A 12,424-nucleotide genomic window follows, 5' to 3' on the forward strand; every position below is an offset into this window, starting at 1 on the left:
AGGAGTATTTTATTAGTTCACAAGGATCCGCAAGGAGCCTGATGCTACGGAGACACTCAGAGGGGCAGGCATTTCCTCTTAATCTGCCAGCTCGACTGGGAAAGTGGACAAGAGCTGTCATTTTCTGTTTGTTTCTGGATGATGTGATAGTCCTTTTGGTGGAGCTCAATGTCCCCACGTCTCTTACACTTCTCCCTCCCCCATAAGCATAAAGGATTTCCCAATCTAGTGCATAGTCTAGTTTTAGAATTATGGCCAAAAGGAGAGTTTCTGTTCATTTCCCTGGGATGAGCTCACAGTTTAACCATTTGGAATGAGAACACTAGCATTTAATTGGAAGTAAAATTTGATATAAAATTATCACACCTTAGGTTTAAAAAGCCTCAAAAATTAACAAATCGCCGAATTCTATAAGTAAATGATTATGCATCTCAATCCTTCTAGGATAACTAATTATGCAGTAGATATTGAGACTTGGAAGGTATGAATCATTTTAACTAGCTTGTGCTCCCAAATCCTAAAAAAGAAATCCTATCATAAAACACGGAAGAATTTTATTGGACTTGGAATATACAACCCAAGACAGCATCTTGGTACCTCAGACCACTGCTAAACCTTGTTGTACAAATACCGCATTTTGCAGCTTGAAGTAAGCTGAAATCATTTAAACACTTTCATTTAAAAGCATAAAATACAGGAATAAAAGAGCTAAAGAACACAACAGACACAGGGCTAGATATTCAATATTCATCAATTTTATTTTCAGCATCACTCTTTGTCTTCCACACACCACAACTTCCCAAACCCTTCCTCTGTGCCACTATCCTCATCCTCACTTGTCCTTCTTTTTCCTCCAATCTGTTTCTTATTTTTGTGCCATTTACTGTTTCTAGAATAACAGAGATGGGAGAGAGGAGGGGGAAATTATTTTCAATCCATACAACGTTTTCCATTTGTGAATGTCAAAGCACAATTTCTTGAAGGTTCTCGGAGATTAAAATAATACTATTAAGTGTTGACCCTTTGGGGGTCTTCTTAGGTAAATCCAAACCTCCTGCCCCACTTCTCCCTTCCAGAATAGTGTTTGTGTTAGAACTTTGCAGGAGAAGTAACCAGAAGACAGAACAGGGATTGTGGCTTTGTTGTTCCTTTTCTGGATTTAGCTGGGCGACACTGCAAATGCACACATCATTGTCAGGAAGTCTCGCGTTCTACACTCTACTGTCAGTGATTAAGTGTCAATCAAATATATGGTGATGGGAAGAGAACTGATTCTAGGTGGTGAACACAAAATGTGATATATAGATGATGTATTACAGAATTGTACACCTGAAATCTATGTAACTTTACTAACAAGTGTCACCGCAATAAATATTAATTTTAAAAATGTTCATCAAATAATCATTGTGGCTTACATTTGTGGAACACTTCAGAGCTTACACTGTGCTTTTTCGTCTCAGTTTTCCATATATTATCTCACTAAAGAACTGAGCTAAGTCAGGTATTACCTTCATTTTTTTTTTTTATATAGCTTAAAGGGTTTTAATCAAAACAGCATAATTTTGTGGTTTTCAAACCTGTGTCTTAATTTAAAAAAACACAAAGAAGGACTATTACAAAATTAAAGGTGAACAATCAAAGTCCTTAGTTTCCTTAAACAAAAATGGTCGTAGTCTATGATGAAACAATTAATACTTTTTGGATTATTCCAATTTAAGAATATCCAAATATGGCAAGACATAAAATCTGTGTGCTTCTCTCTTTCATTCCTATGGACTTGTTTGAACTGAGATTTTATATAATGCCACAGTGAAAACAAATACAAAAATAATCTTGGTATTGCACTAGAATCAGAAATATACCTAATAGAGAATATGTGATAAAGAATTGACTTCTTCTGTTAAAATATTTTATATCCAAAATGTATAATAAAAATGTAGGATTAAATATTTTATTTTGATATTAATAAATTAAAATGATTTAAGTCTCTAACATTTTTGTTACCTTATAAGGTTACCTTTGGTTTAAATATAAGAAATCTTTAAAGTGAATTGACTTGGCCAAGATCAAATAGCTAGTTGGAGGCAGAACTAAAATTTGACTCCATTCTTATAGACCCACATTTCTTTTACCAGCTTCTTAAAATATATATAGATTTTTATATATATTTTATATATCTTGACATGTTTAAGCAAAGTGTCTACGTTATTAGAGATAACCACACACTGTAACTCCCAGGATAGAGGCATTACTGAAACTTACCAAACCTTTTGCTTTTCAGGAGCCAAAGGAGACAGGGGAGACCCGGGCTTGCCTGGCCTCCCTGGCAGGAAAGGGACAGTGGGAGATGTTGGGCCGCAAGGACCCACTGGCGTGGCAGGACCCCCAGGGCCACCAGGATGCCCTGGTTCAATCATCCCGGGCCAGAAAGGAAACCGAGGTCCACCAGGTGCCAGAGGAAACCCAGGTAGAGGATCTGCTTTTAAATAAAAGAAGGAATATAACGTTTGACATCAGAAGCTTTCAACCTTCCCCTCATGTGACTTGTTGCTTGTTTTTTTCCTCTGGTCTTTTCCATCTTCCCATATCTAAACCTTTGTTGGTGTTCTTGAGGCAGAGTGGACTGTTTGAAAAATTAGCAAATACCTAACTAATGAGCCTAAAAGAGAGCGGTGCATACATTTACCTGTATTTATTGAGCTGCTGCCATGTGTCAGGGACTGAGGTAGGCACAGATCCTGCTCTAACAGACCTTCATCAGGGAGAAACAGTTCCTGCCTTATGCTAGGTGCTTCACTGGCATTATCTCATTCCATCTTTACCTCAATCCCATCACATTCCCAAAGGAAAAGAATGTTCGGGGTAATGGTAAGGTGCAGGGTTTGCACTTCCTTCAAAACAATTACTGACGGAACCCGCCAAGTTCCCTGACTGGCAATACTGACAAGCTCTTTGTGAATTCAGGTGAGCCTGGTCCCCCCGGACCTCCAGGGACTCCCGTAAAAGGCATAAAAGGAGACAAAGGATTCATGGGCAAGACTGGCCCAAGAGGTCCAGCGGGAACCGTAGGCGACCCAGGGCCACCGGGCCATATGGTAAGTGTGGACAATTATTTTGACTTCTTATATTCTTCCAAATCAATTTCCGGGATGATATGTACAAGAGACAACACAAATTTCCCATTTGTGATGCTTCTGTGCAGTGCACCCAAGGGAAGGCAGAGTCCAGAAGGTTCAAAGAGTCAGAGAATCTTCACTGTTGGACAGATTTGGCCTCTAAGGGTTTCTAAAAGTTTGATTTATAGGGGACTCTTCTCTATGTCATTCCTGACCTTTTCTTCTTTAGACTCTGAACAATTCCAGTGAAGGAAGCTTCATACTTTCGAGTATTATAAGTGGCTGCCCATTTCCTTTCAAATATTTTCTCCCGATACATACTTGTATTTTTCAAATTCAATGTAACCTTTCATCTATTCTGTACCTCCTAGTTTGTACCTCCTGCATTTCCCTTAAAAATGCAGGCTATGGAATGAACACCCTCCAGGGTAAGAACACAAAACACCATGGAATAACTAGCTAAAGGACGGAAGAGTCTTACTACCCTGAATATCACCATTTTATAACCCAACCTAAAACCTACTTGGGCTGTTTGGCTGTCACATCTCCATACTGTCATCACACACTGAGTTTATGGTCAGTGAAAGCCCGTGTGCCTTTTCCTCATGAGCTGCTACTAAGTTTTATCCATTATCCCTTGTCCATTTTTTGATTTACAACTCAAATGTCGAGCTTTCGCATTGACCTTTCTTAGATGTCATCTTGTTCATTTAGGCTCTTGCTCTCAGCCTATGACTATCTCTCACCTCGTAGCCTCTCACTCAACACTTTGGCCATCTTCCTGAGCTTTCTCTTAACAGCGTATTGGAAAGGCCTGATTCCTCTGTTTACATCAAATTCTTGGGGACTGATGAGGAAATCAGTTTTGTCATAGATGTCCTGCATTTTCATCAGTGATGGGTCATGAGGTACTTTAGCATGGCTTATTGTCAGGAATCATGTTAAACTGTCTTAAGATCTCTTGGTATTTTGGTTTCCAGAATCTACCTTTTAAAAACTTTTGTTGTTGTTGTCAATGAGATATTTGCCAATCTCCAGTCTTACGTATTTCTCATGTTCTCCATGATTCTTTGAAAGTGGCAAACACTGATCCTATGATCACATCAAAAGCCTTTCCAAGGACACTGGGGTTTGGGAAGTCTGGTTTGGAAATGTGATCTCACTTAAATCTTCTGGGGCTCCTAAGGTCACGCTAGGCTTCTACTTCTGAACTTGAAAGATAATTCTTCTTGATGGATGTCTAACTTGGCTCGGTGCCTTTACTAGCTGTCTCTTTGCATGGAACAGCTCCCCCCTACGCAAGGGCTGGGCCTGGCACAAGCCATCCTCTGTGGCTGCTTTTGCCTCTGGGGAACAGCCAGACCTCAGAAGCCTCGGAGTCCTTGATCAGAGGGTTCTGTTTTCTCTCCCTCCTTTTTAAACCTCACGCCACCTTCTGCAAGCCATGGGACTGCTTTTTCATTTGGTCTTCTTGCTCCAAAGACAGCTGGCTCAAAGGCCAGTCTTGTTATTCTTGGCATTTTTCATGTTCATTGTTTCCAAGTATTAACATTCTGTCTCAATTCACACGGACAGTTTAAGAGTAGATTTAACACACATTCTGACATATGGCTCTTTTTGGAAATCCTGCTCCCTCCCCTCTCCTCCTGTATCCTTGCTTGAGCATCTCATGGCTACAAGAGCAATTTGAGTGAACCTCATGAGGAGGCACGTCTCCTCCCCATCAGATTACTGCATCCTTGCCAAAAGCACATGTCAGAACTCCCTGACAACCCCTTCTTGCTCCCATCCCTGGACACTTTACTTCTCCCACCGCCCTGACCAGGAGTAATGTATAACCCCGCCAGCTTAGTTAGAATGACGGTGGGTGCTACAATTCACCCACAGCATGGCTCTGCTGTCTTTGCAAGAATTACAAATACAAATTATAATTTTCATTCTGGCAGTCTGGTGCCAGTTCTTCCTGTCCAGTTATATCCAATGCTCACGTAGCCTACGTTAGCATCAGAAGTTGTGATTGCTCTTAGGCTTAAGGGTAGTTGTTTTCTTTTCTCTTGAAAATGATAGTCCTAAGGACAGGTCTGGGTGGCAGAAGAGTTATAGGAAGAGAAAGGCTGGATTGGAAGGTAAAAGCTATGTCTGTTAAGCTCATTCTTACCCAACATAATAGTATATCCTACTTGCTTTTTAAAAAATTGCAGCGAATAGTGTGACTTTTTTAAAGTTGTGGTTCTGCTGTCTTTCGTGTAACATATAGGGAGCACCAGGTCCCCCAGGTCCGCCAGGGTCCAGAGGTGATCCTGGATTCCAAGGATTTCCAGGCATAAAAGGTACTGTTTTTCTGTGCTTCCCTTTGGATACAGATAACAATGAATAAGATTCCTATTTCGGGGCACACAAATGTTCACTGAGGTTCTACAGTTACGCAGACAGTTGGGGGGAGTACAAATGGACCTCAGTATGAGTGAAGAAAGAAGACTCCACCTGCACCCAACCTCAGGGGGGCTTAAAACTTAAAACCATACCTTGAAGATGGAAGCTATAGAAAAACTAGCAGAAACAGTTTAAAGCGGTTTCCTTGGAGAACACTGACGTGTTGGGGGCTGGGGAAACTACGTTAATATCAACAGTACTGCTTTGAATTGCTTATTTTACCTCGTGCATGTGCTACAGTTTTGAAAAGCTGAAAATCTCAAAGAATAGTCACCAGCCTGTTGGTTAATGGGAGAGGGTAATTTTTTATATGCGGATTTAAGCATTTGCATTTTTATGGGGCATGTGTATTATGTTTTTAATCAGAAAAACAAGAATACTTTGGGGATTTTTAAGTTCAAATGTTCATACACATAAACTTCAGGTTTCAGAATATGATTCTCAAATCTCCCATAAAGGTGCTATGACCTTAAATAAGGTTTTGAATATTGGATTTTTTTGCCTTTTCTGGTTAAATCCTCTGGTATTGTTTTTTGTATGGCAGAGCGTCTATTATAGACTGTAAGATGCTAAAGAGGAAGTGTGGCCAAAGTGAACAAAGCCCAGTCTTCACAAAGAAAAACTTCTCCCAGGTCTAAGAGGGAAGATAAGGACTTCAAAGAGAGCCTTCTAATGCTTTCAACCACTGCCTCTACTTGGAGCAAATTAGCTAGGAATAAACGAAAGCAAGTGATTCTTGCAGTCTCACTGCACCCCGGCAGGTGAACTCTGGCAGGCAGCCTGGGGGAAATTTGTGTACCACCTGTCACTTCCCCAAGCCTCACAGTAGTAACATTGCACATTCTGGTGAAATATTTAGAGGTATTTAGAGGCTGGATTCATAAAATCAGTTCTCTTGAACTATGTTCCCTGAAACATTCAATTACTCTTAGATTTCAGAATAAGACCATCCGTTAGTTGGCACTACTAACGAGTTTGCACTTTTTTATTCAGAAAGTAGTTTTCTTTTCCAAAGGGAAAAATATTTAGGCTTCTTCTGGTGTCTATAAGTAAATATTAACACCTTCCTCAAGTTCTGATCAAGTGGATACTTTATAGTGTAGTTGCCAGTTAACTTTCGGTAATATAATTGTTTTATTTCTTCTATGGCTATCATGTTTAGTATTAAAGTCTTTCTAAGTAATCAGATGTAATGTCTACATTATTCCAAGATTTTTGTAAGAGAGCATTTCTCCAAATCAATAGTTCTTGGTGATCTTTTATTCATGTCAAAGACTGGGAGAGAAATCTTACTTTGATAGTTTATATCAAAGCAGATATTCTATAGATATTCTACATGTCTCATGAAGAGTTCCTAACATAATAACTCCGGGATATTCGTAAAACTAGAGTAATAAGCTGAGAAAATAAATAACTATGACAACCAATATAATTCACCAGGAAATAGGTTTTAATGTCACTTTGTATTTTACCTTAAATATTAAATTGAATTGGTTTCTGAACTTAAATAGTGCACTCTTAGGAACTCTTCCTCCTCAATGCTAAAATACAAGTTCTCAATGCCTACTTCTAGAATATATTTTTCAGTAGACATTAAACATGACCAATTGGATCCAAATGAAATGCCAAAACCCATGTAAATATAATGAAATTACAGGCTGTCACAGAGCTCATGGCCTCGTCATAACTTCCAGTATCTGTCCTTTGAGTTGATCACTGACCTGAACAACTAGGAAACAGGAATCCCATTGTTCTAAAGGGAATCACATTATCTTTTTTTTTTTTTTTTAAGGAGAGAAGGGTGATCCAGGATTTGTGGGATCAATTGGACCTCCAGGACGAATTGGGCCAAAAGGACCTCCAGGTAAATATTATTTCGTTAGTACTACTGTCCATAAAGAAAGGGTAACTCATCAGTGAAGCCACCATCTTCTTATGTTCACGTCAATAGGACCACGTGGAGACCCAGGCACGCTTAAGATCATCTCCCTTCCAGGAAGCCCAGGGCCACCGGGCCAACCTGGAGAACCAGGGATGCAAGGAGAACCCGGGCTACCGGGACCACCGGGAAACCTAGGTATGGTTCTGGCAGCACTGACAGGGATCGCTGGGAAGTGGTGAAACCAGCAAACGATATAACGTCACACAAAATGTGACACATTATAGAGTTGTTTTACAATCAGTTTTAGAATTGAGCTCATGTTACTCTTGACCAGCAAATGAAAGACGTTTTGAATAGATTAAAAGCTGTTGTGCATACTATAAACTTGAGCAAATACACTTCAGGGCACTGATGGGTTTTTTCATTAAGGTATAAGTATTGTGTCTGTCTTCTCTGACAGTCATTAGTCTTAGAGCTCTGTTTCTAATTGATTGCCTGAATAAGCCTGATTTCTTTGTATTTATACTTTTCTAACACTTTGTACAGCACTTGGAAAGTAGTAAATACAAATGTATGATTAATTTTATGAAAATTTTCAAAATATTGGCATGTGAAAATTGAACTACCCCCTGTATATAGGTTTAGCATATTGTAATAGACTTCTGAATGGAATTGTTATGTTCTAAGTTTGCATGAGTCACTAAGGACATAAAAAGGATATTACTTTGATTGATACAAGGGCATAGTGAATTCTGGAACAGCATAAATTAAAATGGCAGCACAATTTTAAAAGACCCTGGGGCTGAGGGTCTGCTCAGTTTGCAAAACTTACATTGCTGAAACTGGGGAAGTCCCAGGTAAGCTGGGATGGCAGGCCACCCTACCTTTTATCCTATGTGAACGATTCAATACAATTATTTTATTTATTTATTTATTTATTTATTATTTATTTATTTTTTTTTGCATAGGGCCCTGTGGGCCAAGAGGTAAACCAGGCAAGGATGGAAAACCAGGAACTCCTGGACCACCTGGAGAAAAAGGCAACAAAGGTTGTAAAGGAGACAAAGGTATGCTAATGGCTGAAGGAGCGAGGTCTCAACAGACAGAGAAGTCGTGTTTGAATATGTCACTACAAGAGTAAACTAGGTCTTCCAGTGTGTGTGGTTCAGATTAGACTAAAAACCAACGGCAAAACATTCACTTGGAAGATGAAAATCAGCAGTTGCTGTAATATACCATTCTTCCTGATGTAGGATCTGCCGGCAATTTCTCGGTGTGGGCCGGGATTGTGTCTCGTGAAGCTGAAGAATGGAAACACGGACCAGGGAGAGGCAAAAAGTTGTAAAGGAAGATAGTTTATTAGAGGCAGGAGAAGAGGCTGCAGCTCCTGAGCGGGAGGGGTACCCGAAACTGGGAAGCCCACTAGCTAAGGCAAAAGGCTTTTATTTTTTACTTTCCCCTGCCTGCTTGGGGAAGGGAGCTGGAGCCTTCTAATGGAATTCATCTATTAGGTTTGTCCTGTTTGCCCATGCTGAAGGGATTAATGAAATAATCTATTCCTATCTACTAGATCTGCTCCTTTGTTGGCCAAAAGGGATTTGAAACATTCCAGAACCTGGAGTTTCAGGATATGGCTGCTTTTTTTGCTTATTCCACCAGAGACCCTCCTGTCTAACTAGTAACATGCTAACTAACCTGTCTCATTCCTACCTCCTAACTGGGCAAATGTATTCCAAATTTTAAGGCTGAGGAGAAGTAGACCTAATGAAGCACTGATTCTATTTTCAGAAAGACCAGTGCTCTTTTTAATTATTTATAGCAGCACTTAGTTAATAATATCAACTTATAGAAGTGGTATATAAGTACATAGAAAAATATTATCTTGGTAAGAACAGAGGAGCAACTTAGTATCCTCATTTAGGAAAGCCATCTTTTACCTATGCCGTTCTTTTTTTTTTTTTTTTTTTTATGCCATTCTTAACTACAGCTCATGTGTATCCTGAAAAAAAGGCCTCTTAAATATTTCAGCCTGAACATGAGTTACATGTTCACCTGGGTCAAAATCTAACTTCTGCAAAAGTTTCAGAAGCACCTTCTAGAAAATAACTAGATGTCCAAATCTTCTTTTTTAGGATTGCTGACTTTGTTGAAATAAGAAAAATTCTTAATGTGATTTCCCAATTTACGGACATATGCCCAGATCTACTACAATAAAACTGTGGAGTCTAGAGATTTAAATCTTTAAAAATTAAAATATAATGCCTATATTAACTATAATATCAATTGCATAATCACTCAAATTTAGTATTGTCACGAGTGTACTTTAGAGCACTGTTAATCAACTTTCCTTCAAATAGTGGTAAAGAAAAACAAGTCTTATTAATAATTCTGTTAATTATGTGTTTCAGAATGTTTCAGAAGGGGGCCACAGCAAGAAGAGCAAGAGTACTACAGTGCAAATTGTAGTGAAAATGATTAGCAAATAGACCTAAGTTAGTCCTAATGCTATAAAGGCCTCATAAGAATGAGAAAGGGATTCAAGAGTCAGACAGCACTGGTATAAACTTCTCGGAAAACTCCTTGGCCTTTCTTGGAAATGCAGAATATCCTAGGATCATGCATCTTTGCATAACAGCTCACCTCCGGTTTCTGTCATGCTTAGCTAATCACTTCACAATTCCTGTGCAGAAACCTGAAAGCATCTTCTGCTTGAAGCCAGTTAGAGCCCTATTCAAATGAGGGTAGATATTAGCAACAGTGAAGACACCTTCCCCATCTGATATATTAAAAACATGGCAATTTTGGACATTTCAAGTAAGACGTGAGACTTTGACAAATGTGGACATGGCCTATTTTTAATTTCAAAGAATGAATCAAGGATCCGAAAGAATGGGTGAGAAAACTGAAAAAAAATACTGGTGCTTTAACAAATCCTTGTGAAAAGTTTGACTTCCAAGTTGGAAGGTCACAAACTAGGTCACAGCCTGACTCCACCACATGGTTGTTCATGGGCAACAATGACTAGGGAGGCCAACAATCCAGCAGTCTCTGCCTTCTCTGCATTTCCTTGGAAACTTAAAGGACCATGACCCAAATCACATTGGGGTGGGGGTCAGGGTGCAGTGGCAGTGGGAATGGATGAGGGGTGACGGGGTGGTAGCCTGTGCCAGCATCAGAAATAATAGGTATTTGATGAAGAAAGGGAGAACAGAAGGAGAAAGGAGAGAAAGGGTAGGTCACTGGTCCTTAATAGACAGATGTGTATTCATTAGCCTATTCCAAGTGCAGAGAAAAAACAAAGTAAAAAAATTACTTACTTTGGTTTTAACACATATAAACTAACACTTATGATAGTAAAAAAAAAATATTCTCTTCTTATTTGCCTTACTAGTTGATCAAAAACTTTCTTGAAGTTTGCATCTTTAAAAGGAACTTGCAATGTTTTCCATGTTTATTGAATATATTAAAAGCGCATGTGATTTTTTATCTTCTTGAAGAGATTTTCAAATTGTAGATATTTGATTTCTTGGTCCCCACATTATAGGACGATATATTCACTTATTCCTAAAAGATGCACGTAAGACCTATCAGAAGCAGGCCAGTGTGTAGGCACCACAAGGAAATACAAAGATAAAGACTTCATCTCAAAAAATTTATCATGGGAGATACACAAATATCTATAAAAACGGGCATTGTGTGACATTAATCAACACTGAATAATATAGTTTGGCCATTTGATAAGCCACTATTCTTTATGATTCCTTCTAGGTTTGGAGCTTATCAGACATAAACATTTAAATTAGTACTATAAAACAAATGTGAGGTTGTGTTTGTGTTGTACCATGTATAATGTGTTTCTTAAAGGTCCACCTGGATTCGATGGACCGCCAGGTTTGAAGGGGAAACCTGGAGACACTGGACCACCTGCAACCAGGATAACAATGAGAGGCTTTGTTTTCACCCGGCACAGTCAGACCACAGAGATTCCCTCCTGTCCAGAAGGGACAGAGCCGCTCTACAGTGGGTTTTCTCTTCTTTTTGTACAAGGAAATGAACAAGCCCACGGACAAGACCTGGGTAATGTCCCAGTTTCCAGTCACTTTGTTCTATGTACAGATTGTGAATTTTTATGGCATCGGGTACTTCTCTCTGAAGTATAAACAACCTTAGTTATCTTACAGCACTTTTTAAAGAGAGTAAATAAAACATTGGCCTCATGTCCATTCTGGAATGTGAAGCTCTTTTTAAGTACAGTTGACATACAATATTATATTAGTTTCAGGTGTAAAATAGTGATTTGACATTTATATACCCTATGAAATGATCACCATGAGCAGTCTCGTAACCGTTTGTCACTGTACAAAGTTACTGCGATATCAACCATATTCCCTGTGCTGCACATTATGTCCCCGTGACTTATTCATGTTAGAAGTTCGCACCTGTCAATCCTGTCACCTTTTTGTCCATTCCACCTACTGCCCAGCCCCCTGGCAACTATCAGTTTGTTCTCTGTATCTATGAATCTTTCTTTCATTTGTTCATTTGTTTAGATTCCACATATAAGTGAAATGATACAGTATTTGTCTTTCTCTGACTTATTTCACATAGCATAATACCCTCTTGGTTCATCCATGTTGTTGCAAATAGCAAGACTTCATTCTTCTTATGGCTGAGTAATATTCCAGTGTATATACATCTTCTTTATCCATTCATCTATTGATGGACACTGAGGTTGCTTCCATGTCACGGCTCTTGGAAATAATACTGCAGTGAACATAAGGGTGCATATATCTTTTTGAATTAGTTTTTGTTTGTTTGTTTGTTTTCTTAGGATAAATATGCAGACTGAAATTGTTGAATTGTGTGGTAGTTCTATTTTTAATTTTTTGAGGAACCTCCATATTACTTTCCATTGTGGCTGCACCAATTTACAATCCCACCAACAGTGCACAAGGGTTCCTTTTCTCCACATCCTTGCCAACTCTTGTTTCTT

The 12,424-nt window shown here is 39.0% G+C and overlaps 1 protein-coding gene across 2 annotated transcripts in view; it reads left to right on the top strand.

Moving 5' to 3' along the window:
* The window catches only part of COL4A3 (collagen type IV alpha 3 chain), a 149,259-nt gene that overhangs the window by 127,142 nt on the left and 9,693 nt on the right, over window positions 1-12,424 (top strand). Inside the window, exons 42-48 of one of the 2 annotated variants that reach the window (XM_074314144.2) lie at window positions 2,282-2,467; window positions 2,965-3,095; window positions 5,374-5,446; window positions 7,342-7,413; window positions 7,501-7,626; window positions 8,400-8,498; window positions 11,296-11,508. In XM_074314144.2, coding sequence (XP_074170245.2) covers window positions 2,282-2,467; window positions 2,965-3,095; window positions 5,374-5,446; window positions 7,342-7,413; window positions 7,501-7,626; window positions 8,400-8,498; window positions 11,296-11,508 — 900 coding nt within the window. Of the gene's footprint in view, window positions 1-2,281; window positions 2,468-2,964; window positions 3,096-5,373; window positions 5,447-7,341; window positions 7,414-7,500; window positions 7,627-8,399; window positions 8,499-11,295; window positions 11,509-12,424 lie in introns of those variants that run through there. The other variant, XR_012490019.2, reaches the window with a different exon arrangement.

Source organism: Rhinolophus sinicus, chromosome 17 (assembly GCF_057876585.1).
Source record: "Rhinolophus sinicus isolate RSI-liver-muscle chromosome 17, RSI-T2T, whole genome shotgun sequence".
Taxonomy (NCBI): domain Eukaryota; kingdom Metazoa; phylum Chordata; class Mammalia; order Chiroptera; family Rhinolophidae; genus Rhinolophus; species Rhinolophus sinicus.